General features: G+C 53.9%; 8 protein-coding genes across 8 annotated transcripts; 5 read left to right on the top strand and 3 right to left on the bottom strand.

Moving 5' to 3' along the window:
• Positions 1–518: 518 nt before the first annotated feature.
• Positions 519–2,033, top strand: LMH87_002073 (uncharacterized protein; the record flags this gene model as incomplete). Its single annotated transcript, XM_056193467.1, has 6 exons — positions 519–713; positions 772–1,306; positions 1,358–1,581; positions 1,691–1,798; positions 1,936–1,971; positions 2,025–2,033. 6 exons carry the CDS (start codon positions 519–521, stop codon positions 2,031–2,033), a joined length of 1,107 nt encoding a protein of 368 aa, XP_056050502.1.
• Positions 2,034–2,113: 80 nt separating this feature from the next.
• On the top strand, positions 2,114–4,394 carry LMH87_002072 (uncharacterized protein; the record flags this gene model as incomplete). The annotated part of the gene is made up of 6 exons (XM_056193465.1): positions 2,114–2,258; positions 2,308–3,564; positions 3,619–3,799; positions 3,855–3,905; positions 3,958–4,022; positions 4,087–4,394. The coding sequence occupies 6 exons, from the start codon at positions 2,114–2,116 to the stop codon at positions 4,392–4,394; spliced, it is 2,007 nt and encodes a 668-aa protein (XP_056050501.1).
• Positions 4,395–4,555: 161 nt separating this feature from the next.
• On the top strand, positions 4,556–5,627 carry LMH87_002071 (uncharacterized protein; the record flags this gene model as incomplete). Its single annotated transcript, XM_056193464.1, has 3 exons — positions 4,556–4,701; positions 4,752–4,829; positions 4,880–5,627. The coding sequence occupies 3 exons, from the start codon at positions 4,556–4,558 to the stop codon at positions 5,625–5,627; spliced, it is 972 nt and encodes a 323-aa protein (XP_056050500.1).
• An 896-nt stretch (positions 5,628–6,523) lies between these two features.
• On the bottom strand, positions 6,524–8,070 carry LMH87_002070 (uncharacterized protein; the record flags this gene model as incomplete). Its single annotated transcript, XM_056193463.1, has 2 exons — positions 6,524–7,826; positions 7,898–8,070. The coding sequence occupies 2 exons, from the start codon at positions 8,068–8,070 to the stop codon at positions 6,524–6,526; spliced, it is 1,476 nt and encodes a 491-aa protein (XP_056050499.1).
• Positions 8,071–12,198: 4,128 nt separating this feature from the next.
• On the top strand, positions 12,199–13,704 carry LMH87_002069 (uncharacterized protein; the record flags this gene model as incomplete). Its single annotated transcript, XM_056193462.1, has 1 exon — positions 12,199–13,704. The coding sequence occupies one exon, from the start codon at positions 12,199–12,201 to the stop codon at positions 13,702–13,704; it is 1,506 nt and encodes a 501-aa protein (XP_056050498.1).
• Positions 13,705–14,190: 486 nt separating this feature from the next.
• On the bottom strand, positions 14,191–15,532 carry LMH87_002068 (uncharacterized protein; the record flags this gene model as incomplete). The annotated part of the gene is made up of 4 exons (XM_056193461.1): positions 14,191–14,707; positions 14,767–15,024; positions 15,101–15,272; positions 15,352–15,532. The coding sequence occupies 4 exons, from the start codon at positions 15,530–15,532 to the stop codon at positions 14,191–14,193; spliced, it is 1,128 nt and encodes a 375-aa protein (XP_056050497.1).
• A 5,459-nt stretch (positions 15,533–20,991) lies between these two features.
• LMH87_002067 (uncharacterized protein) lies at positions 20,992–21,315 on the top strand (the record flags this gene model as incomplete). Its single annotated transcript, XM_056193460.1, has 1 exon — positions 20,992–21,315. One exon carries the CDS (start codon positions 20,992–20,994, stop codon positions 21,313–21,315), a length of 324 nt encoding a protein of 107 aa, XP_056050496.1.
• Positions 21,316–21,670: 355 nt separating this feature from the next.
• On the bottom strand, positions 21,671–24,070 carry LMH87_002066 (uncharacterized protein; the record flags this gene model as incomplete). The annotated part of the gene is made up of 4 exons (XM_056193459.1): positions 21,671–22,706; positions 22,759–23,175; positions 23,231–23,542; positions 23,601–24,070. 4 exons carry the CDS (start codon positions 24,068–24,070, stop codon positions 21,671–21,673), a joined length of 2,235 nt encoding a protein of 744 aa, XP_056050495.1.
• Between the last annotated feature and the right edge of the window lie 2,485 nt (positions 24,071–26,555).

Below are 26,555 nucleotides of genomic sequence, written 5' to 3'. Positions count from 1 at the left end.
CCAGAGACGGGCAGCTAGTGACTGGTAACTTAGTGGATGTGTGCTACGCCGTGGCGTTGACATGGTTGCAATCTGGGGCTGCACAGCGGCAAGCGGCCCCTCATCACACCATCTCCGCGTCCATCTAGTTGGCTCTAACTAGTTAGTTAAGTAGTTACTCCGTATCTACTGCTACCGTTAGCACATCCGACGTACCTTGGATCCTTGGCATCCGGGTGAGGGAAGGGGCTCGTAGGCAGTCCACGGAGGGCTGGCCAAATTGGCTGGTAGCAGCCTCTGTGCATGAGCTAGGTAGTGGCAAGGAATAATAAGTGGAAGGGCTGGCCAGCACATTATCACTCACGCACCTTCCTGTCTTTGAACCAACGCGTCTCATCTGAGACGCCGAGCACCACGATCTCATTCTGACCAAACTGTTGCGCCCTTTGCCACTCCACAACTCTCAGGTCTTATTTTCTTTCTTTCTTTCCTTCGCTGCCATTATCCGACTCCAGCGACATCCGCGCGCCGCCCTCGCCATGGCTACCGTGGGCAATGACGAGGCTTTTGGCCCGGTGTCTGCCACATGGCTGGATTTCACGCTATTTTTTGAACACACGATTCTTGGAATACTTCCCACAGGCTTGCTGCTTGCCATTACGCCGCTCTATTTTTACATGTGCGCCAAGCGGCCCGTGTGCAATCGCACCGGTTTCGTTCTGTGGGCTGAGCTAGTCAGTATGCCGTATCCATCTCGGCTGCCATGCATACTAATAAGGAGTCTCCCGTCAGGTTGCTTCGATCTCCCTGATCGGTATAGAAACTGCAAATTTTGTTCTGTATGCTCGAACACCGTCGATTCGAACCGATACTGCTCTAGCTGCGGCATCGTCATCGTGCGCTGGTAGCGTGGCAATTGCGTTTCTGCTATTCATCGAGTACCGACACTCTCTTCGACCGACTGCTCTCCTCAGTCTATACATCATCGTCAGTCTTCTGATAGATGTGCTCAAAAGCCGCTCGTATTTTATTCGCCATGAACTGCAGTTACTCGGCAGCCTTTCCGCAGCAGCAGGTGCAATGAAGCTTTGCATCACGGTTCTGCAGGAGGTTCCCAAACGACACCTCTTGATAGACAACGAACTAAGAGACTCGACCGGGAGAGAAGCTACCAGCGGATTCTTCTACCGAAATTTCTTTGGCTGGCTCAATTCGATTTTCGCGGCTGGTTTCCACTCCGTTCTCAGGATCAAGGATCTGGAAAAGCTTAGCCCAGAACTCGCTTCCAAAAGCCTTTACCCCAAGTTTCTTCAAATCTGGGAAACAGGTAAAAACAGCAGATATTAAACACATTGTCTGTTTACTCACCAGCTTCCAGAAAAAAACAACAAATCCAGTGGGCGCCTTGCCATTGCGTGCTTCCGCACACTCTGGTGGCATATCCTTGCGGTACCGCTGCCGCGATTGCTGTTCTCCCTCCTAAGTCTCGCGCAGCCTTTCTTACTGAGGCGGATTCTAGAATGCATCTCGGACGGTGACGCCGGGACCTACGAAAAAGTTGGCTTACTCACAGCTACATTCCTGACCTTTGCCATGCGTGCCGTACGTCCTTTCCCCTGCTTGATACGAAGTTTTGCGTGTTCCCGACTGCGACACTAGTATAACGATAGTCTATACGCTGTGATAAAATCTGACCTCGAGCTTTAAATAGGTCGCACGAGGCTCCTACACGCATGCCAATTATCGACTTGTCACTGCCACTCGTGGCGTTTTAATAGCAGCCATGGCCGACAAGCAGCTGCGGCTTACACACACAGAAGTGAAGAAATCGGCCATCTCAACTTTGATGACAGCAGATGTTGAAGGAATAGAAGCGACGCTGCCTTCTATTCACGAATTGTGGGGGTTTCTGCTCGACATTGGATTTGGTCTTTATTTCCTTTCGAAATTTATCAGCCTTGCCACATTTTCGATTTTTTTTTCCCTTTCTTTGTACGTCTCCTTCTGTCCCTTTTCACCCCAAGCTCAGCTAACACAATCTTTAGTCTCGGTAATTTATGGTTTTTTAATTGGCAAATGGTCAGCGAAAGCTTTATCAGCGTGGAACGCCAGCATTCAGTCCAGAGTATCGAAAATGACAAACATCCTCTCTCAGCAGATCCCACTTCGGATGACAGGGCTCGGGCGTTTCGTGGGCCAATATGCGCAGAACCTACGGGTTGCTGAAATGCAGTGCTCAAAACAATATCGCGTCTGCACGACTACGACAATGACGGGAGGTATGTTACGAGATGAGCCATGACAAGTCTATTTGCTCATACTTTACAGCCATATTTATCGAAGCATTTACACCAGTCATTATTCTCACAGCCGCTTTGTTCTGGACCACTTTCCCAGGAGGTTTTACTGCTTTGCAGGCATTCCCCATTCTCGCTCTCATTATAATAGTACAGTCGCCACTCTTTTATCTCATCGATACACTCGGGAATCTACTGCGTGCCTGGGCATGTTTCGACCGCATCCAAGCATACTTGCAAATTCCCGAGTGGGAGGACCCTCGAAAATTTCGCGGCGCGATCACTGATTCTGACAACGCTACAAAAAAGAAAGCCGAGAAGCAGATCAGACAACAGGGTAGCGGCATGACGACTGATATGGTGTTCGAATTTATTGATGCGTGGATAACACCGCCAGGAAGTCCCCATCCCATTTTGAAAAACGTCAATTTACAGATACTGAGATCTCGAGTTGTTGCACTGCTTGGCCCTATCGCCTGCGGCAAGTCTACCTTTCTCCGATCCCTGCTTGGTGAAGCAAATCTACAGCATGGAGCCCTTCACGTCGCAGAAAAAGGCTTAGCAGTTGCGTTCTGCGACCAGACCCCTTGGCTTCACAACGGAACACTACGAGACAATGTTCTTGGACCGAAGCCCTACGACGAAAGGTGGTATCGAACGGTGATAGAACGATGCCAACTTCTCGATGATTTTGCACAATTGCGCAATGGGGACCAAACTGTGGTGGGAAGCGACGGTATGAATCTGAGTGTCGGCCAACGCCACCGTGTCAGCCTAGCAAGAGCTGTGTATACCCTGGCCGACGTCATTGTCGTAGATGACATCTTTAGCTCACAGGATCAAATCACTGCTAAAGCCATCATTCAGCAATTGCTAGGAATAGATGGCCTTCTGAGGCAGTCGAAAACCACCGTTGTACTGGCTACTCACTTGAGTGTGGTCCTGGATGTCTGCGATGAGGCATTGCTTTTTGATGGCGAAGGGAATCTTACTCGGAACACAGTCTTCGATAAAGCTGAGCTCAAGAAGGAGCTAGTGACAGGCATGGACGTTACAAAACAAATGTGCGCAGCTTTCACGGACTTTGGCCGTGAAGCCGAGCACATGCGGGAGACGCATTTTGGAAACGGGACGGCGGCTGTGACAACCGAGTATGCACCATCGAACAACATACGTACACGCGGAGATTTTGGACTGTACCGATTTTATTTCCGTGCTCTCAAAAATCCTCGGTTCTTTCTATGGATTGCGACAATGGTGGTTGTAACGATTTGCGACAACTTTCCTAGTAAGTACTTCCGTGAGGCTCTGGTGCCAAATTAGAAGCTCAAACAATGCGCAGATGGCTACGTACGAATATGGGTGGACAAGGATCCGAATAATAATCTGTATTTGCTGGGGTTTGCACTCCTTGCATTTGGCAGGGTGGCTGTTGGCCTATGGAGTCAGCGAATGTTCTATCTTCGGATCCTGCCAGATTCCGGGGAGCAACTGCACCAAATGCTGCTGGACGCATTAGCAGAGTAAGTGCCCTTTACATCACCATTATATCGACCTAGCGTATACTAATGACAACAGTGCCACTTTGAGTTACATATGCACGGTGGACAGTGGAGAGTTGCTGAACAGGTGAGCCGAATAAGTCATGGAGCTGTGGATTGTCAAACTCATCAATTTGCAGATTTAGTCAGGACATGAATCTTGTTGTACAAGCCCTACCATTGGCAATGTACAGATTCGTCTTCAGTGAGTGACTTCGAATTCAACCACACTACTCAACCACAACGATATGCTAATAGCAAAAAAACAGTGGTATTCTCCACCGTCATTGAGCTGGGCTTCGTCCTTGCCGGAGCGTCCTACGCAACAATTGCTCTCCCTTTTGTCCTGGGAATTATATATGCCATTCAGAAGTACTATCTTCGGACATCGCGCCAGCTGCGTCATTTGGATCTGGAAGCAAAAACGCCACTTTTTGTTTGTTTCAAAGAGACAGCCAATGGACTGCCGCACATCCGAACATTTGGTTGGTCCGAACCACAGCTGCAGCGAAACTTAACCTTTGTGGACGAGTCCCAAAACCCTACTACCAAATGTTTTGTGTGCAGCGTTGGCTAGTTCTGGTCCTAGATTTAACCATCACCGGTGTTGCCCTGATCATCGTCGGGGTGGCGCTGTATGTCAAGAACTCGAGCTCACCGGCCGCAATTGGGCTAGCGTACTTGGTCCTGATCAATTTCGGAGCAACAATCGCCAAGTTGATTCAGCGCTTCACCGAGATGGAGATAGCTCTGGGGTCCATTTCCCGTACACGTGCTTTCGTGGAAGACACGCCTAGGGAACAGGAACCGAAACGCTTCGAGGTCCCTGACAACTGGCCTGACAAAGGCAATGTCGAGTTCAGAAATGTTACAGCCAAATACAAGTAAGTGGTTCAGATGAATTACATGTAATGTCTTGCTGATGCTTTGACAGCTCGGACTCGGTGCTTACAGGTATATCGTTTGTTGCACGAGCTGGGGACAAGGTCGGAGTTATCGGCCGATCCGGCAGGTAAGTTTATCAGTGCCTAGCCGTTGGATTCTACTAATGAACTGAATCAGCGGTAAGAGCTCTCTGTTAGTAACCTTGTTGAACTTTCTGGAGTACTCTGGATCCATCATCATCGATGGTATAGATATCAAAAAGATTCCACATCAACTACTACGCGAACGAATCACGACCATTACACAGACGCCAGTCGTGATCGACGACTCGGTCCGATACAATTTGGTCCCCTGGGACGAGAATAATGAATTCCCCGACTCGACTATAAACCAAACGCTGCAGCAACTCGGTTTGGAGGAACCTATCAAGTCCAAGGGCGGACTTGACGCGTCCCTGGAAAGCGTCGGGCTGTCTGCAGCTCATCTGGAGCTTCTCTGCATTGCGAGAGCCATCCTGCATCACATTCAAACGGAAAGCAAGATTGTGCTCATGGACGAACCGACCGCCTCATTGAGCGCAGCCTCGGATCTCGAGGTGCAGCGGGTCATGAAGGAGGTATTCCAAGGCTGCACCGTTTTCAGTATTGCGCATTGGGACTCGCCTCTGCAGCAGAACGATCTTGAGCTGTTCATCGACAAGGGCATGCTAGAGAACTCGTGGCGCTTGAAGGATGACGAAGGAAAACGTGGAGATGGCCGAGGAAATGCTTGGCTCGGAGGAAGAGGGGCGAGCGCGGCGAGACCACCAGCCAATTCTACGCAGGACGTTTCTGGCCCGGCGGCCGTGGCTGGCCCTGCGATGCAATCAAAGACAATACCCGACCTGACCCTGCCCGACTCGGCAGACCCCCCAGTCAGCTCATAGTGCCCCCGCCTCTAATAAACTGGCGCCCCCGTCGCCCCCTTTGCGGCGTGGAACTCGGCGAGAGTTGGTGATGCCGAGCGTGAGGGCTCTCGCAAACTCGGTCTGAGGTGATTTGACGCGACGCATGCCTGCACTCACTGATGGATTACTTGCTGATAAAGTAGCAACCTCTTTTCCGTGTACTTTGATTGATGCCACTTTCTTCTTGACATTTAGCTTAGTTTTTTCATCTTTTTTTCATGAACATCTAGCGCGCATTGCATAACCTTGTGATCTTTTTCTTATTTGCATCAGTGCAGGCCCCAAAAACTAGTTCACACTCGAGATGCATCCATTACGCCCTTTCTCCTCTACTATCAGTCTTTGGTTGGCCAGTATGAGTTTCTTTATATACAATCATCGGTGTAGGATGCGTGCAGTTACGAGAGTGGATAATCTGTTTGTCAATACTCATCCCTCGCTCTTGAGGGCAGTGACACAAGTTCTGTGGCTCGGGAGCAGGCGAATAGAAGGGACGACTTTGAACCTTTGAACCCCTGGCAGGGGTTTATCAATCGACTTCGGCTTGTCGGGGAGGGTCCTATGATGTACGCCGCCATGATTTAGTGCGAAATTTGGTTGCCATCGGTGACATGCAGGGCGCAGGGCGCATCGACAGGAAAAATGGAGAAATAATTTGGTATTCGTTGGCCATCCAGCCAAATTAAAATATGCGGGTATCGCTACTTTATATATCAAAATGCGCCAGTTTCCAAAACAGTTGACCGCGTTGTGGGTGGTGCGTTATGTGTACACATTCTGTCGTTTCTCGTGCAAAAGAATTTTGCAAACAGCGTTAAATCAACAAAGAACGAACAAGGAAAAACAACAGCGAAAGACAAGGCTTATAATGTGTTCTAGGCAGTCTTTTGGGCAGCCTCCTGAGCCATCTCCGCAAACGACTTGGGGGCGTTGTTGGCACAAGACCAGGGCTTGGTGCCCTTTTCGTTGGCAATGGCCTCGATGGAGGCCCAGAGACCAAGGACGCAGAGCAAGGTGCCGGTGATGACGAGGGTGACGTTGGCGCAAAAGGCAAAGGTGCGAGCGCGGGTGCTGAACCACGAGCCCTTGCGCATCCACAGCCAAAAGATGCCGGGAAGGCCATACGAGAACCACGAGACAAAGAGCGCCGAGAGGATGCCGAGCAGCGAGTTGAAGACGGGGATGGACTCGGCAATGATGAGAGCAAATGCCCACATGGCGAGGGTCATGACAGACCAGCCGACGACGGAGACGAAGGTGCGGCGGACAAGGTGCTTGCTGTTCTTGAATATGCGGCCAAAGATGTACTTGCCCGCGACGTGGCCGTAAATGACGCCGGCGATGACAATGGTGGGAATGGCGACACCCCAGATGGCCTTGCGCATGGTGTCGGAGCCGGCGGCAGAGAGAGCAGGCGAGGGCACGCCAGGGCCAATGTAGTAGTAGATGACGATGGCAGCTACCAGGTACAGGGATGTGTCGACAATCTGGAGGAGGGCGAGGGCCTTGGGCCAGTCCTGAGGCTTCTGGAACTCGCCGATGACGCCAAAGAAGCAAGAGTGGCTGGAAAAGGCAACGGCAATGTTGGTAACAGCGAGGAACGCCGATGTAAAGGGAATCGTCCTGGCAGCTTCAACGGCGGTGGAGCCGACGGGCTTGTTGGAGCCGACATCGCCGACTGTCATGAGGGTGGCGACGGTGATTGATATGCACGATGCCATGGACATCCAGCTGGTGTGTTTCAGGGTGCGGGGGAGGTTGAGGACCCAGAAGACGGCCAGACCGACGACGGCCCAGACTATGGTGCAGGCAGAGTGGTCGGAGAGGGCGTTGAGGCAGATGGTCCAGGTAAGGAGATGGGCGCCCATGACGAAGATTTGGAAGATGGCCTGAGCCCAGCCAAAGACCTCCTGGAAGATGCGGGCAAAGGTAATGTTGAAACCAAAGAGGCCGATGGAGCCCATGGTTCTGCCAATGACCTCGACGGCATCGCCAAAGTTTTCGACAAAGGGATACTCTTTTTGGAACTCGCCGAGCATGAGACCCGAGTATGTGGAAAGGAAGCTCATGACGAGAATGAGGGCGATGCCGGGGCCGAGGCCGAGGGTGGCGACGACGGAGGGGAGGGAGAGGATTCCGAGAGAGACGGTTTCGGCGATGAGGACAATGCCACCTTTCCTGCGAAGTGTGTTAGCAGCTGGCTGAGGGCTATTGGAGAGATTGTCGAGCTGGGCAGGAGAGATGCTTACCACCAGGACAGCGTCTTGAAATCAATCAGCTCACCCTCGTTGGAGGTGTCGACCATGCTGTTGTCGCCCGAGTTGTGCGCGGCCTCGACGTCGGACTTGGAGAACTTTTGCTCGAGGGCCGGGCCATCGGTCTGGGCCGCGGCCGGGGCAATGTCTTGTCTGTGAGAGTCCATGATGAGGGTGCGAGGTTGCAGATGGACCGAGACAACGCGGGGAAAGGCAAGTATGGAGGTGGACGGGGACGATGTGAAGGGAAACGGAAAAAGCTGGGGTAGTCGAGGGCTTTTATGTAAGAGAAAGGCGAAGCTCAGCGCAATGCAGCTAGCGAATTAGCTGGAGGGGTTTGCTGACGCGAAACAGGGCGAGGATGCGTGCGAGGCTTGCGGCGTGGATCAGGGATTGGCGACGAGTGGGAGTGGTCCCCGGAAGGATATGCACGGTCGAATAATGACACCCCGCAAAAAAAGTAAGGATAACTAGGTATCGTGTTGACGGGCGGGCGCCAGGCTGGCTGAGGAAGGGGAGGTCGCGTGGACAGACTATGCTGAGAGCCGGGGGAGGGGAGAGGAGGCGATCGTTGTGGGAGAGAGGCGGCGACGGCGTGGCGGGAAGAGGAAAATTTAAGATTGCGAGAAGAGGAAGGGCTCGATGTGGGGGAGGAGCAAAGAGAGTTTTATGAAAAGAGATGGAGGATGGGGGATGGGGATGGTACAAGGTACCTGTCTGTGTTGGAGGATGGATGTTGACCGTTGAAGGATACGAGACAAGGCGAGCAAGCGAGAGATGTTTTGGGGCTGCGAACAAAAAGAACCCAGTCGGAAGAGGCGATGCCACGGCGACCCAGCTAATAAGCAGGCAGCATGGCGGCCTTGGATCATAATAGGTCGGGTTATGCTAACTGAATAGGTATCAAGCGTCCCGCGCGCACCGCAACGAGGATGGGCAGAGACACAGGCAGACAGAGAGAGAGAGAGACCGGAATGCCCAGCTATGCGAATCCACCAAGCCCTGTTAGCAGTGGGCACAAGAGTCGTGGATGCGTGGAGCCCAGACCCCGTCCAGAGGCCCTGGATGAATCCATCAACGTGTGGTGTCTGGGGGGAGGGGGGATTCTATTTTTTCACGTTGTTGTTCCGTCATCGGCCATGTCTTGGATTTGCCGTGTCTTGCACAAACAAGACGACCATTGTTGTTTTGTTTGCAGACGAGGCAGATCGCGACAACTCTCGGCACAGTTGTAGTCCAAGGAAAAAATCAGCCACAAAGAGCGATCGGAACGCGAGCCGCGGAAGAAAAAAAAATCAAATCAAGAGTTGACTAGTTGGTACTTCCCAGCGCGGCTTGTACTAGGGGGTATTACTGGTTAACAGGCCGTGGCGGTACGGCCGCCCCGGAATTTAGGTACCGAGCGAGGCGTTTTTGGCGGCGGCGGCCCTGCAACCAGCGCAAGCCACTGCTGCAAGCCACTGTGCTCAGTATGGCGCACAGGACGAGCGACTGCCCATCAACTACTCCGAGACTCGACGCCGTAAACACGCCGAACGCGGGTGGCGCTAGGCTCCACCACCACCACCCATACGCTCTCTCGAGTCTGCCACTGCCATGGCTGCAAGCACCGACCAGACGCACCCTTGACTGGTGGTGGCTGGCCGCCAGCTGCGAGGTCCGTTTGCTGTCAGGCAGGCAAAAACAGGCTTCCAGAACAAAAAGCACGCACCTTGGCAGGGCACCAGGGGCACCGTGGCTGCATCATCGCCATGACCCTGGAGCGCGCTGTTTCTTGCCGTGCAGCCTCATGATGTGCAGCACGACTATCAGAGTCCTACGCAGATGTAGGTAGCATCGACTTGGCCGGAAACAACAATGATAACAAAGACAACGTCATGCACCTTTTACCTATACATCACATGGCCTCTCTCCAAGTGCACTACGGAACAAAACCAGAAACCTTTTCCCTCCCGCTGGCCGAGTGCATTAGCTGCCCCCTCCCCCGCCTCGATGGCCTGCGCCGGGCTCATTTTTTCGCTCGCCTGCTCATTGGCTAGCGTCTCCAATCCACCAACTATCCACACCCAACTTGGGCAGTCGAACCTACCAGTAGCCACTTTAACGAGGGGGTGATTTATGCCAGCAAATATGATGGTGCTAACAGCGACGCGTCTCTTTGGCCCAATATCGATCATGAAAATCACATTCACTACTCTCGTTTGCATCTCCATTCATTCACACGCTCTGTCGATTTTTTTTTTTGAGTGATTATTTCCATGCATAGCTGTAGAGTTCCGTTCATTCCGAGTGGCAAAGCAAGCCGCCGCCTGTCAAAGCTGCAAAAAAGCACTGGCCACTAGACCCGACGCAGCCACCACTCGTCTCGAAAAATTTCCCCCTTCCAATTCTCCACAAACGGCACCGCCGGCCTCCGAATGCGGCTCGCTGCTCAAGAATAAGGGTAAAAATGGTCATGGCATTTCGACTCTCCGTAAAATGATCCTCAAATTTCCATTGTGCATGCAGACGACTGAATCGCATGCAGAAAATGGCGGCAGTTGTCTCATTCTCCAGCTGCCAGCCCCCTTTTATCCCCCAGCCCAAGCAGCCGTTCTTCCTGTATCTGCACACTTCGCCCACATCCTCACCAACAACACACGACTCGGCCTCGTGCATCAAAAACCCACCAGCTAATTGATGCCCACCAACGCCTCCAGTGTTTTTGCCCGACGGCGGACAGCCCTCTTCCTCCTTCCCCAGAAGAGCCATCGACTGCCGGATCATTCGGCTTTGCAGCACCATCACGCAACCTTATCGCAAACCCGTAGATTTTGGCAAGTTGCCGCGATGCTACTCTGGAGTCTTGATGTACGCTTTGCGTGGCATCTGAGGAGGGACCCCGTATATAGAGAGAGGGCTATTACCATCCATGCACTTGGTTACTGGTAGACTTGTGCCAGGACGGCTTCCAAGGCTATTTCGAGTGAGCCCGTCGCATATGGCAAACGTAATGCCAGAGAGGTTGCTGATATCCCGATGCCCATGGCAGAGGTTAGACATATCAAGTTCTGCACAGCAACATACCAGCAGTAGAAAGTATCGTAGTATGCTCGCTCCTAGCTGCTTTATCAATCGGCATCCTTTATACCATGTACGTCGTCCCACTCCATGATAAGTATTGCCTCATTTCTTTACTACATACGCTCCCACTCAAGGGGCGAAAAAAAAAACATCGTCGGTTTGCATGATATTGCTCACTCTTTTTTAAAATTCATCAAGAGTCCGCCCATAGCTTTTATCAAGACGAAAAAAAAAAACGTTCCGTATTTTGAATGGAATTTTTTTTCCTTGCTATATTTATTTTCTTTACTATATTTATTTTCTTTACTACATTTATTCTGTTTACACATTTATTAAATATTTTCCTACGGCCCTTTAAATATACAACGGTAGCATCTTGTACAACGCGCGTAGGAGGATATCGGCATCATTTTTTTGTCCACAGAGTGCCAGCCCATCTCCTCGAACTTGCTGGCCTTGACTTGGACGTCGTCCCTCGTCTCCTTGGTGAGGGTATTTTCAAGCCGCCCGACCAGCAAGTGGGGCAGCGTCGTGATCGGCCGTCTTGGTGCGGCCTCAACTACAGCAAACCACGCACTAGCATCGTCTGCTGAAGGTTCGCCAGCCGTCCCGTCTCTTGCCGAGGCAAACTCTAATTCGTCCCATGCCTTGACGAGCAATGCCTGCCCATCGAAACCCGGGGTAATTTTACTTTTAAATGACCATTTCATGTCCAGCATTGAACCCGAAACTCTGCTCATCATACTCCCCCTCATGCGTCAGCCTACCCGTACCGGCCTCTACCCATGTCCGGCGATTGTCAGGATTTCTCCGCACCATTCGCCCATCACCACCAGCGAGACAGCAAACTCGCCATGCGCGCGCTCATCGCGCAGCCAATGCCACGCGGGTTATGCGACGGTGGCTGCAGCCAGACCCCCTCAAACCCCTTCCAGGTGCCGGGCCTTGGTCTCCTAGTGCTGCAGGTCGTTGCAGAAACGGCGGCCAGCTGCAGAGGCTAAGAGATGCGGCCGGGAGGGTCCCTTTTTGGCGGAATGCCACTCTGCCAGTGCCAGCGAAGCAATTCTGTCGTCGGAATTTCTGGACCTTTCGGAAACTCACCGTCATGGGCTTGCTTTCCCCTCTTTCCCGCCCGTTTCTGCTCTTCTTCTCTGACCGTCGTAGCCTGCGTGATTTACACAGAACCATCACTAGCAAGAGACATCCCCTTGACAGAGTGACGATAACTAGCCATGGCGCCAGCTGTACATGTAGAGAATGACCGGAGGGGCGGCGGTGACAGCACGCGCACGATCCTCGGCTGGTCTGCAGACGAGACCGTTGCTGCCATTCGCGAGAAGCGCATCAGCGCGCGCCGCTACATCACCACCGTCCTCGAGCAGGCCAAGCGCGGCGCCTCGCTCAACGCCTTTGTGACGCTGCTCCGCGACCAGGCCCTCGAGGCCGCCGACAAGGTCGACGCGGCCATTGCCAGCGGCGCCGCGCTGCCGCCGCTCGCCGGCCTCGCCATTGTCGCCAAGGACAACATCAACCTGGCGCACCTCCCGACCACGGGCGGCACCCCGGCGCTGCAATACGCCCGCCCCAACAACACGGCGCCGAGCCTGCGCAAGCTCATCACCGCCGGCGCCATTGTCATTGGCAAGGCCAACATGCACGAGCTCGCCTTTGGCGTCACCAGCACCAACTTTGCCTCGTTTGCCCAGCCCGTGCACAACCCCTACGCCTTCAACATGATCCCTGGCGGCTCCTCCGGCGGCACCGCGGCCGCCATTTCCTCCCGTGTGGTCCCCTGCGGCCTGGGCACGGACACGGGCGGCTCTGCCCGCATCCCGGCCGCCCTCACCGGCATAGTCGGCTTCCGCCCCTCGCTGGGCGACGGCGGCCCGGAGCGCCGCTACGAGGACGACCACGCCGTCGTCCCCATCAGCCACACCCGCGACACGGTCGGCGCCCTGGGCCGTTCCGTCGCCGACGTGACGCTCCTCGACTCCATCATTGCCGGCCAAGCCCGCCCCGGAGCGGCTAACCTCGCCGGCGTGCGCTTTGGCGTGCCGCCCGTACTATGGAGCGGACTCGACAAGGATCTGGAGCAAGTCGTCTTAAAGGCGCGCCAGCTGCTCGAAAAGGCCGGTGCCGTGCTAGTCGACACCGACATTCCCAATCTCATCACCCTCGACAACAAAATCTCTCTCCCTCTTGCCCTCCACGAGCCCCGAATGGACATTCCTGCCTACCTGAGCGCCTCTGGCTACACCAACATTACCATTGACGACATTGCCCGGGGCATAGCCAGCCCCGACGTCCAGCAGCTGTTCCAGTCGGTGACGGACGACACCTACGGCGGGGTCTACAAAGAAGTCATCACCGTGCACCGCCCGGCCCTGAAGCGCATGTACGCAGATTACTTTCTCAGGGCCAACGTGTCCGCCATTCTCTTCCCCACGACGCCCCTGCCCGCCACGCCCATCGACTACGTCCACGGCTCCGGCAACGTCTCCATCAACGGCGGCCCGCCGCAGAACACCTTTGGCACCTACATCAGCTTCACCTCGCCCGGCAGCGACGCCGGCATCCCCGGCCTGAGCATCCCGGCCGGCCTGACGCGCGACGGCCTGCCCGTGGGCATCGAGATTGACGGGCCGCTCGGCAGCGATCGCCGGCTGCTGGCTCTCGGCCTGGCCATGGAGAAGATCCTGGGTCGTCTGCCGCCCCCCAAAAAGTTTGCCCGTCTTTGAAACGCGGCGGACGTCCTCCAGCGTTTTGAATGTTTCCTTTGACGACACGAATGATTTTTATAGACTGACGACTGCGAACTGATAGAAATGAATTCATGATTTGCTTTGCTTAGCCTTCCCAAAACTGGAAATGGTGTGTGCATCTGTAATATCGGTAGCATCTCGATGTAGGATGTAGCCTGAAATAAGCACGTGCGAAAAAGAAAGCTCTGCTCAAAGAGTGGTATAAAATACTTTCGCCCCCCAAAATATAAATTCGCCGACGGCATCGTCTTCCAGTGCGATGCGGTTTCATGCTGTGAGGTACTGTTAAATCTCCCAAACGCTGGTTGTCCATCCCAAAAATAAACGCCTGTCAAAAAACCCAAACTCAAGAATCGCATCCAGAAAAGAACCGAGAGGATATATCGCGATGAAAAAGAAGAAAGCCAAAGAAAACAAATGCTCAAAAAATAAAAAAGAGAGCGGTGCTGAGAAATCGTGGCATCAGACCATGTCGTTGACCGCCGTCGTCGACGACGCCGCCATTGACGTCACGGCCGTCTTACCAACGGCCGTCTTGTCGTCCTTGCTCCGTCCAGCCGCCGTTCCCTCGCCGCCACCACCACCGAGCCCCAGGACGCACTCGTCGCTATCGTTGATCGTCGTCCAGCCCGTCGTCGCGCCCGTGCGGCCCTCGCCCTTGCCATCCTTCTTCAGCCTGCCCAGCCGCATGCTCCGCTGCCCGATGGTGATGATTGTCGGCAGCCCGCCGTTGTGGTCGTTGTTCCTCGACGAGTGCCGCGACGAGGAGATGCTGTGCGCCCAGCTGCTGCCCTTTTTGACGAGCCAGGGCCCGAGGATGGGCGCGTTGACGCAGATGATGCCGACAAAGGTCTCGCGGATGGCCCAGATGGTGGAGACGTCGACCTCGTTGGCGTAGCGGATCGAGAGGACGCACCGGAGCAGGCTGGCGACGATGACGAAGATGCCGGTGGTGAGCCAGAGGGAGTATATGATTTTCCTGACACAACAAATGTTAGGGGCGGCTGGGGGAGAGAGAGACAGAGAGAGAGAGCGTACTTTGCGAGGGGAATCTTGACGACCCAGAGCAGAGGCAGCGGAATGTAGAGGATGAGGAGGTCCGTTGTCACGTTGGTGATGACGAGCGTCAGGAAAATCTGGTTGGGCGTGCCGCACTCGTCGCCCGGGTAGGGGTAGACCTGCCAGTTGCGGTGAAAGGGCAGGCAGCGCAGCAGGACGACGCCAATGGTGGCCGCGTAGGAGCAGATCCACGCGACGCCCGCGACGAGGACCAGGCGCTTCTGAAAGGTATCGAGGCTGTGTGCATCATCCATCCGGTTAGCAACCCCTCTCTTTACTTTCTTCCTGGTGGACGTTGCCAAGGGTTACTCACGTCAGTCGGCGGTAGAAGAAGAGCATGCACGCCTTCAGGCACCAGATCAGGGTAATGTACAGACACCAGCCCGCAATGTCCGCCTTGGCGCCCTTGACAATGGTGGCCTTTTCGTGCTCGCTGAGCTTGAGCGCCTTTTCGTCCGTCATGCCCACAATCGATCCCCATTGTCCTGTAGGTGACCACCCTGGTTAGCCCTTCTCCCCTCCCTCTCCTCTTGGATCTGTTTTGCAGTGCTGGTTTCTTCTCACCTATCACCTGCAGCATCGCCGTCTCGCCCGTCAGGAAGCACACCGACGCCACGGCAAAGTAGTCGTCGCCCGCCCAGTTCCGTCCCACCAGCTTCGTCCGGTATATGATGCGCGAGAACAGTATCGTGATGCCAATCGCGTACTCGATCCACGCCTCGAGCTGAAACGGCGTCATCCCCATGGTGGCTGTCCGGCGATCGCGGCCGTCGCGCGGCGGCTGCGTTTACGATGGAGCCGTGTCGTTTCGGTAAATCTCGCTCTGGCCTGCACTACCCAAGACAATAGGTAATATAGCCAGCCTTTGCAGCAGATCAACTGTTGAGATTCATATATCGCCGTTTATGAGTCCGCCCGTGAACATAATTCCAGGGCAGATTTTCAATGTAAGAGTAGTGAATAGGGCACGACGGTTGAGATTGGGGGATCGGAGAAAAGGCCTAAGCTTCATATGGTTTGGGGAGGGGGTGCCACATCTATGTACGTTTCTGATTCAAAGGCCAGAAAAAAGGTTGGGCCAGAGAAGAGGTCCGTGTTGCACTACGGTGCTGCGCTGGCTGGCTCACAGCGCGCGTCGTTTTCCCGCATGTCTTGGGGTTTCTTGGGTGTGGCGGATCAAATGCCGGGGGAGGGGACTGAGAGAGAGAGAGAGATAAAGAGGGGGGGATTGGCGGAGGCGTTGTTGCTTCTTTGCGCCACGCCCGGCAGTTTTCTGCTGCCCTCTATTCCCCCCCGGCTAGCTTTCCAACCTGCTGGGTCCGTTTCTTGCCGATCCTACTGGTAGATATTGGCTTTATTGTGGTGCGAAATACGGGAATCTGTCAATTATCACTTTGGCTAATGGAGCCCGCCCTGACAGCCTGCAGGTGCTGCGTGCGCCCGTGTCTAGATCTCTCCTGGCATCATCCTGGGTCTAAGCAAGACTCTCAGGACTGCCAAGTCGCAACTGATAGGTCTCTTGAACCTCAAGGTCAGTGTCTCAGACCGAGCGGTCTAGCTCGGTCGGCTAGCTTGGAATAGGGAGACTAGCAGGGAAGAGGGGGCCCTTGCTAGCAGGATAGCTTCTTGAAGCATCCCAGTCGGCTGCAAGTCATGGACAGGTAGACAGGCCACTTTCTGTCCTTCTTTCTCGTTTTGGTTACAACTTGTTTCTTTACCGGCTATGCACAGACATTTTTCTTAATGGCATGTGCGCACAATTACGAGGGCCGTTGACTGATGCGATGTCGTGTCGTGTCGATCTATGGCCTTTTCCGTCTCGTCTCACAAGAACTTACTGCTTCCGAGCAAGCTCTGCTGGCCACCATAACCAACCTTTTCCAACGGTCGGAGAGCGTTCCTTTTGAGCGCTTCATCCTGGGCACCGACGGTTTCGAACCCATTTCGCTAGAACTTGCGCTTTGGCATTGCATGGACAAACCAAAAGCAAAAGAAGCCTCATGCAAAGCAGACAACGACACAGGCTTGACAGCCAATTGAAAACCAGCAAAAGAAAGTTCAAAAGAAAAAAGGGCAAGCAACTGGGGACGCTAACTTCGGGCACCAGACTCGGCTCGCTATGGGGACATCCCGCTGGGGAAACACAGCTTGCTGAATGAGTCCATACCAGTCGGTAAAGGACGCACCCGCTTGTCCACTTGCCCCCCGCCCTAGTTTGGCCGTCAGATGTGATACGTATTATTCAAATCGTGGGTTTCGTACAGGTGAGGACTGGAGTTTTTTTCTAGTCAGTTACGCAAGATGCCGTTGTCAGCCTGTCTCCGTCGTCGCCGGTTCCGCACCGCGCGGGATTTAATTCTTAGTTTTCACAGACGTCCAGTGTGCTCGACTGTGGCTGGCAGCTGAGCATCCCAATTGGCCACCCCCTGCGCCTGCCAACCTTATTTGCATTCACTAATCTGTAGAAGGGTGCGCTAGCCGATGCAGACAATTGCTTGTGAGCTGCGCGGCACCTCACAGCACTATTTGCGCAGGTCTGGGGCCCCGTGTTAGTGCTACCAGTGGTGCAGCCTCTACGGGAGCGCAAGGCTGTCGCCAACTAAGTTATCGCGATTCCGCCGATGACAGCTTTTCGCCACATTCAGCGAACTTGTGCAAAATCCTCAGTGCGATGTCAATCTGCGTGGCGCATCTCGCAGCATGCTGCGAAGAGCAGGGAGGAATCAAGAGCAGCACGTTGTAACTCGTACATGAATTGATCGAGGCGATCAGTACCACTGGTGAGTACCAGTACAAGGGTGCTCCCCCCCGCGGCACATGACGGCCTCCAGGTGAAACAGAAACCCCCCCAAGACCAACGGCCGAGGTTGCGGCCCGACTAGTTAGCGGAAAGGGTTGGAGCGCGATGGCAGGGCCCGTTGCGCGCTCAACTCGAGTCAATAACCCAGACCAAAAGGCCGGTTCGGACGATGCACCCGGACTGAATTCAGAGCCCAAATAACCAGGAAACTGCGGCGGCGGTGGTTCGACCTAGCCAGGGGGGATAGAGTGCTCGAGTGCCTGGTGCCACTGTGGCCCTATTTGCAATCTCCTCAACTGCCATCCCCCCCCTGATCAACGATTGTTGAAATCCCCTCCGGCCCCGCCCGGAAATGCAATCCGGATACTGAACATGGCATAGCCTGGCCATTTAAACCTGGAACAAAACTGGTCATTGATGAATAGCCGTTGCCTTGACCACGTCCAGTTGGGATCAGCAGGTCGGCTTCTTGTCCCATCCACCGCAGCGGTAACACTGACGTTGTGGCTAGGTAGGCGGACCAGGCCGCCCGGATGCCCCGACTGCCGGCCGGAAAACTGTTGTGCTGAAGCAGTGAAGCATGCCGCGAATACTTGTTGCCGGGTGGTTCCGCCCGGAAAGTCTGTGAGTTAAATCGGGCCTGTCCAGCTGTCGTGCCTGTCTGCGGACTGTTGATTCGGTGCCTGTCCGCAAAGCCCCCTCCCTCCTCCCTCCTCCCCTGTGATTGTGCCCTGTCTGCATCGTGGACTTGGACGTCCCCGAGACTCCCACCTCCCAACGTGCTGGGACGATGTGACGATGTCCAGTGATGCTCGTGTTGCTCATCTCGAGGTCATCTGACCGCTAGGCTGATCACGTCTGTACAGTGGGTAACGCAGGGTATTTGATTAATTCAGTCTCCAAGTGGCGCTGGAATCTGACAGATTCGGAGGCGCGATGATGCTGGCTGACCGTCTCGACGTCGACTGCGCAACTGCTTCTGATTCTGCGGTGTGCAGCCCGACGACTGGCAAACTGATGTTCCATACACTCGGACCCGTAAAAGCGACAGACCACGTCCACGGAGAGATCATCTCCGAACTTTCTTGAACAAGGTTCGCGGCTATCGCTGCTCGATGTCGCAACTCGAAGATGTCATAGCTATGAATGCCGGAAGGTCTCATCCGTAGCCCTTGCCTCGTATGTTAAAGCGGAGCTAGGGTATTCATCGGAAACTCCTGAACAGATTTGCGCAATCAGTTGTGCGCAATCGCGTAACACGAAATCTGGTGCAACATGCGATGCCCTTCTGCTCTTTTTCGGCCGCTTGGCAGTTTCGTCAATGCATCTTGCCGGAATGTACGCGCAACCTACCAGACGCAGCTAACTTGTCTATTTTATTGATGCTCGTCCTCGCAGAGCTCATGTCAAGTACTGATACCCATTGCCCTGCACCACCTCAACATTGCAATGATTTGCTTCATGTCTTCGTGGCTAGCTCTCTTTATTATCATCGTCTCAAGCGAGGTTCACACAACCACTAGGCACACAATCTTTCGGCCGCCTCATTTCTCTACGAATAGGCGTAGCTTACAGACGAACTCGGTGTACATCTCGTATACAAAATTGGGTTCGTGTGAGAGTTTGTCGAGCGGAACATGTCCAACAAGGCTCCCGCGCATCCTGAAGCCAGGCATCCAGTCTCGCTACTAGACATGGACTATCAACGATACGTCCAGTAGAAGTGCTATTATGAACTTTAAAGCCTTGGCGGTGTTATTTCTTTCCATCACGCGCATCGCCGAAGAGCTTCGGCATCTGTTTAGAGTTGCGACCCCGCCTGGTCGTGCAGGGCGCCATTCTGCGAGCCTGAAAAGGCCGAGCAGCTGTAAAGTTGGGTGGTGTCACTGCGCCGCCGCTCCAGTACCCAGTAGAGCAGACGAGGCGTGCGTCAACGTGGCTGCACAGCTGGCGGCGCTGCTGACTGGAACTGCCGCTCCAGGCCGCACGGGCGGGGGATCGCAGCCGCATCACGGCCCGGTGGGGTACCTATATTACCATGCGAAATTAATATAGGCGATGGGAAAGATGTGCCGATGATGTATCGTATGACCGGCACTTGCGCTACCGAAGGTTGTGTCAGCAGCTCTAATAAGCTCGCAAAGGGTTCATTTCACGCCGTCTGTATCCGTATAGTGGACGACATGCCCGCGAATCTGGCGTTAATACAGATGGACGTCTCGATAAATTACCCAAGGGCCGAGATTCTGATACACCACTTCTGGCCCACAGCGTCTTGGCACAAACCTGCGCATTGAACATGGAAACGCACCGCCTACCGACGACAACGTGCTCAACCTGCCCTCCCAAACTTGGTGTCTTCAACCCGCTTCGCTGTTTGTCTCAGAGTGGTGCGCTCCACGGCACGAGCGTATCGAAAAAAAGAAGACCACCTCACGCTGGCAAGCTGAGTCCTGCAATTTTTCTTGGCTGCAGCTTGTGCGTCCTCCAGCTCGAAGGATGTCACTGTTTCAGCTTTTCCTTTCTGATTTCTGATGAATGTCACTGACTGGCAGCAAGCAGCCCACTTGTGAGGGAAGATGGTTATTTGGCAAGGCTGTTTGACGATCATAGCGCATCTGTCATCTCGCTAGGGCTGATAATGTGCGACCCTCAAAATGAGGCGGGGTAGAGCAAGTCTCGCTCTGTAAGTAATTCTGGGCATGCTGTGCAACACCAATCACGGCTTGGATTTTTTCTTCCAGCGGGGGTTTTCACAGTGGGAGTGCGTCGACCGAAAAGAGACATGACTGCGAGCACCCGATATATCTGACCGTTTTCGGCGACGAGCCGACATCTTCGGCTGAGCAGCGGCAGACGACAGGCCGATGTCGCATCGATTCATCGTTCTCGCAGTGCAGCCTTCTTTCTTTGGCTGATGTCGCATCGGATAGAATAGATGCATCTTTACGCGTCGTGCTTTGCTGACAGCATGATGCGGGAGGAGGCCACTGAACAGAAATCAGCCGTTGAGTCGTCTCTTTTCCGCTCCGACGAGCAACATCTGGGGAACGAAATGCCATATCCAGTCCAAACGCGATGCAATATTGATGGCTTCATGCGAAACAGCTCTAGAACTGCGCGATATCACAGCTCCCGCTTCTGACTGCATCTTGGCACAGCAAGCTGAGTTGAAGCTGAACAATACTATGTTCGTGTCTGCTCGTATATGCTCATGTATTGGGTTGCACTCTACGACAGGCAGCTGACTTGAGCTGTAATATCCAAGAGTGAACAAACGCCTATAAAGTCGAGTCGAAATCCTCTCTCATGGTCCTTCCGTTCACACCAAAAGCTCAAAGACTCAGATCTCACAAACACACACTTCTAAAAAAAAAAGCTACCCAGCCCTGAATACCTTCAACATGAAGTTCACCATCCTCAGCATCCTTCCCATCCTCATCGCCGCCTCCTCCCTCGGCGACAGGGAGGCCAGCGTCATGAGCAATGACCGGCCCACCGTCGACGTCAAGGACATCAAGCCCGGCGCCAAGCTCGACGTCCTCGAGCTCAAAACCTCGGACCAGAAGGGCTTCGCCACCTCTGCCGTCTACTGCCCGCCCGGCTACCCCAAGTACTGCCCTCGCTACAACTTTTGCTGCCCGGCCATTGCTCAGGCCTGCTGCCCCCGCGCCTGCTGCCGCTCCGCCGGCGGCTTCTGCGGCAGCGACGGCCTCTGCTACATCTAATAAAGCTCGCTCAGCTAGCCCCCCCTGCCCAAAAGGTACGTCAAGTACAGTGAAAGCAGGACTTGTGCACAAGGCTGACACTAGCAGAACCATCTGGTGGCTGTTGGCGAGAGAGAGATGGCTTTGGGCGAAAATTACGAGGATGGTATCTAGCTAGCTAGCTTTATACATGGCAATTGAATGTAAAATTCTCCGAACTTGGGAAGCTTCTCTTTGTGATTGACTCAAGTGACACAAAGCTTGTAGACAGGTGCGCACAGAAGGCGAGACGACAATGTCACGGCATTGCCGGCCGCAGTGTAACAATAATCGAAGTTTTTGTGCAGCTGAAAATCAAAACTAGACTAAGCTTGTCTTACCAGCCATACATCTCTTCGAATAGCTCGACATCCTTTGCGCTCGAGCGAGCCTCTTTTCTCACCGCCGCTCTTGTCTCATCGGCCACGCGCGCAGGACCACACACAAACACGGCTGCCCTATTACTCTCCATGGCTCCGACATAGTCGTGTACAATGTCGCCGACCGCCGGCTTGCAGTAGGTAAACCTGGAGTCGCCCATGCTCGCATTCGTATTTTCCGAGTCGCTCTTCTCCGAGTTACTATCCTGGTCGCTGCGGGAAGTGACATAAATGTCGATTTGCAGCTTGGCGGCGGCGTTCTGCGAGGCCTCGACCAGGCGCAGGTCGTTGGCTAGCACATCGCGAGCGAAGCCGGCCTGGCGGACCACCCAAACGAGCCGCACGCGGGGACAGGGAGCGTCCTGGTCCACATCCTCAAAGATGCGGCGAACGTAGGGCAGGATGGCCGTGATGCCGCTTCCGCCGGCAATGAAGAGAATCTCGTTGAACCCTGCAATGTTGGCGCCGGTGCCGTACGGGCCCTCCAGCACGACGCGGAGACGCAAAATGCCTGCCGCGTCCTGCTTGATGATGGAGTTGCGCAGACGACGGGTGAAGCCGTCGCGCGGGCGAATCATGAACGTCTTGTACGACTGTCCGCCAAGGAGCTCCTGATTGGCAGGCTGACTGCTGACCACGGCTGAGCGTTTCTCTGCATCGGTCGACTCTACAGCCGTGGCTTGAGACATTTCTCCAGCTGACGAGCCCGCCAAGCTGAAAGGGTGATTTTCCCAAATGCGCCAGCCCCCAAAGTGCAGATAGTAGTAACTGCCAGGACTCTGGCGGGAGTGTGTTCCAGAGGCGTGGACATGCAGCCGGATCATGCCTGTATCCTCGCTGTAGCTGGCAATGGCGCGGTTGTCCATTCCGATGAGTGCGTTGAAATTGAGCCAAAGGATGCGGACAATGCGGAAGAAATAGTCGCTTGCCCAGATGCCCACGCAGACCCAGGTCCACACTCTGTAGTCGCCTCCAAACTTGTCCTTGATGTGACTATTTGGTGTTAGCTCAAACTTCATTTCTGCCCGGAAACAGCCATACGCACTTCCAGTAGTTTGCCAGGAAAATGATGCCCATGGCAATGTGCGCAATCTTGAACAGCTCGTATGCCATTTGGCGAATCTTAATGTGCGCCATTGCAGATGAGATACCCATGGCGGTCAGCATAAAAATTCCGGATCGGAACATGGCGTCCGACTTTAATCGGTTGCGATATTCGTCAAAGCCTTTGTCGTAGGCATAGAAGGCGGAAAAGACGCAGCCGTGACAGATGGCCTCGACGAGCATGACAATGGCGACCCAGCGATGGAAGCTGCTGAATGTGCGGTAGCTCCACCCGGTGATGATGGGCAACGGGCTCGATCGGGCTCCGAAGAGGAAAATGAAGGGCATGCTGGCGGACATTAACGTGCCGAGTCGGTCGGCGATCCAGCGAAGGGACTGGGTCCGTCTGCTTCTGAAGCTGGGGCATGTCAGCAGAAGTACTTTCGTCCGCTTCCATCGAAAGTACAACTCACTAGTCATTTTCGTCTACGACGCGATACCGAGTTGCGACGACCAAAACGTGAAGGAGAATGTACAGTGCAATGACGACGGTGTGGATGCGAAGGGGGAGCGTCCACCAGCCCCAGGGCTCGTGGTGGTGATGCGATCGAGTCGGGGCCTGAAGTAAATGAATGTTGAGCCATTTGGATGCTTTTCTCGAAACGCTGAGCGCGCCAGTTTGGGACTCGATGGGAATTCTCTTGCGGCGACTGGAGATGAGCGTCCACAGTCGGTTGCAGATGCCCACCAAAATAACAAGTCCCCAAAACCCGTACAAGGACCATCTAGAGAGGTTGTCAACTAAAATTCACAGCAAAACGGGGTATGGGGCCTGTTTTTTACCGGATTGCATCGTTGTAGCGTCTGGCGTCGGCGTAGGTAAAGACGGTTGTGTACATGTATTTCCAGTTGGCCTGCGACGGCAGCGCAGGCCCATCAAAGAGTTTCTTGGACTTTTGTTCAACCTTGGGCAGGCCAGCCAAGTAGCTTTCTGTAACATTGGAAATCGCAGTGCGGTAGCCCTTGGCATTGACAATTTTGGAGGAATTCTTGCAGGCGCCTGCCCACCACTCAATGCCATCGTCCGTCGCCTTGTCGCCCTCTTTGGCGCAGCGCTCCGAGATGCAGTAATACGTGGACTGCACGCGGAGGGGATTCGTGCAGGCTGTCTGGGCCTTGTCACTGGCGCCAGCAAACTTGGCCTTGAGCAGGGCATTGTAGCAGGTAGCCACGCACACTTGATCGCCGAGGGGCTTGGCGGCGAGGGCCACTGCCGCCAGTAAGGCGGGCAGCAGCTGGGTGTGGAAACGCATCGATCTTTCTTGGATTTTTTTTTTAAATTAACAAATCGGAGGGCTAAGAGTATAGGGCAGTACAGTTTAGATCAACTGAGACTTGCATCAACGATCGTCAACTTTTCCACAAAGACAACGTGGCAAGGAAACAACCATCGTGGGGACCGAGAAACAGAGCGACGAAGCGTTTTGTTAATAAGAAAAGCCCCTCGCAAAGATGGGGACGAGGCGGCGGCTGAACAGAGAGCCGTGCCCTACCATTGTTGAAGAAGAAAAAAGTCTGCGACCCCACTAGATAGGCAGCTGGGGAGAGCTTTGCTGCAATGCCGTTGGCGAACCTTGAGAGAAACCCGTCAATAAAGATTGTTAACCTTGTTTCTGGTGGTGTGAGTGGGCTGGCAAAAATGTAGAGCGAGTCGGCGTCGGGCCAATTCATGAGGCCCTTGTAGATCCTCTTTGGCGCTAGATTGATAAAAACGAGCCCATGAGTGGCCCACAACTGATAATCTTTTTCCGTTCGCCCTAGTCCTCTAACTGCATAGGGAAGGCCCAGCCCCAAGAGACGAAACTATGTAGTGCCTCCAAGGTAGCATTGCATGAACAGTGGGAGGCCCGAGGCTGCCGTGGGATGGGGTACGGAAGTCCTTGCTTCCGCCAATTACAGGAGTGGTTTCTGGGTCAGTTTCGCGCAGAGAGACGATATGGATTCGGAAGGACTGGTTAGTGGTCAAGCGTTGGTCGGGGTTGGCAAGGAGCCATTCTAGCCAGTGAGGGTCCATGGTTCGACTTTTTGCCCGTGACTATTTACACCTCGGGCCGGTCATGCGCTTCCAAAGACGCCAATATCGTATATGCGAATGAGGGAAATATGAACCATGCATGTGGCTGGAAGGGCTGGCAAGCCACGGGGGGACTGGTAATTCGGACTTTACAGGTGCAGATTGCAATTAGTCTGGACTTGAGACGACACATCGTGCCGCAGCGGAGACTGGAAATGGGGTCGTTCTGGTGAGGTACCCTCCTCGGTATCCCGCACGGCCAAACCACGGCCGGACCTGTAGATGCGCTAGACGCAAAGATGGTGATTTGGGGTTTATCAAGGAGGCGAGCTATCGAAGTGCTGCGTTAGCGGACAATCTCTCAGCTGTCGGGCGTGTGACACATGCTGTGACAGATCAAGTTGCATACAGAATGCAGAGAGAACATTTGAGATGAGAGAAAAGTAAAAAAAATCAAGTATTTTATGCGGTGCAGAAGCAAAAGTTTGAGAGGCAGATTTGTAACACTGGGTCAGCATCATTGCAACACGGCACGTTGCGGTTGCTGGCGCGCCGAGGTTTGCCGGTCGCGCATTTCAGCCAGAGATAGCATGAGCAAGTCTGGTAACAAAACTCTCTAGGCTTATCCATTGGAGATGCCGAAGTTTCGAGGTCATGCCCCTTCCCTTTGCACCATGCACCATCTGCTATGTATGTACAATGTCTGACCGGCGTATTGATGACGACTGGTGATCTTGCCCCAAATACATGAGCATCGAGCTCAAAAGCATGAAAGAACTCGGAAGAGTTCCATTTCGGCAAGAATTTTTTTTTTCTTGAATTGCCTTGATCCTTCATATCCCAATGAGCAGCCATGTCTTGCTGGCGGTAGCACCATCGGCAGGAATGTAGTCACCGTGGGGAAAAAACTACGCAAAAGGCAGGTTTGGGCAGGGATAGACAGAGAGCTGTATTAGATCATTGACGGTTTTTAGTTCATTTAAATAATCAACTTCTGTAGTTGACGCTGTGCACATGTTTACATATCCTCCAGACTAGGTGCTGAGCTTGCACCTGCGCTGTCGCTGTGCAAACGCACATGTGCCAGAGCAAACGCAGCAAACGCAGCACCCACATGATGCAAATTCACTTTCGCAGCAACCCTTCTTCTCTCTTCCGATCTTCTTTCTTTCTTCATCAACAGAGGCATCAGTGTACTATCATCTCCAATCAAAATGACATCGCTGCTCAATCTGTCCAACGAACTGCTAGCAGAGATCGTAGCCTTGGCCACCGACTCACGACTCCAAGGAGCACCGAAACGTTTTCTAAACGATCTGATTGTCGACGAAAAGAAGATACACTACCCAGCCTCAGTCTCAGCGCTCCTACGAACTTCTCAACGACTCCGTGCCCTGACCTTCGACCACATCTTCAGGCTATACCGCTTTTCACTGGACAGCTGCCAAGCCCTGCAACTCCTTGTCGATTCTTTACGGAAGAACGGAGGCATTTCTGGAGTAAAGCATCTGGCGCTTCATTCAGGTCACAACAACTACAGATGCCGAATGAAAGACTCCGATAAGTCATTGCTGCTAATGATGGCCATGGATATTGCAATCTTACTTTCGGAACTTCCCGCCAGCCTGCGGTCCTTGCACATCCACACGTATGGTGACGACGAAATAATCGGACAGTGCAGTACTTTTCTACTAGACAGTCTGTGGAGATTTCAAGAGCTGGAG

This window comes from Akanthomyces muscarius, chromosome 3 (genome assembly GCF_028009165.1).
Source record: "Akanthomyces muscarius strain Ve6 chromosome 3, whole genome shotgun sequence".
Classification (NCBI taxonomy): Eukaryota; Fungi; Ascomycota; class Sordariomycetes; order Hypocreales; family Cordycipitaceae; genus Akanthomyces; species Akanthomyces muscarius.
The sequence above is the reverse complement of the archived record's forward strand: the minus strand, read 5'-3'. Positions and strand labels throughout refer to the sequence as shown.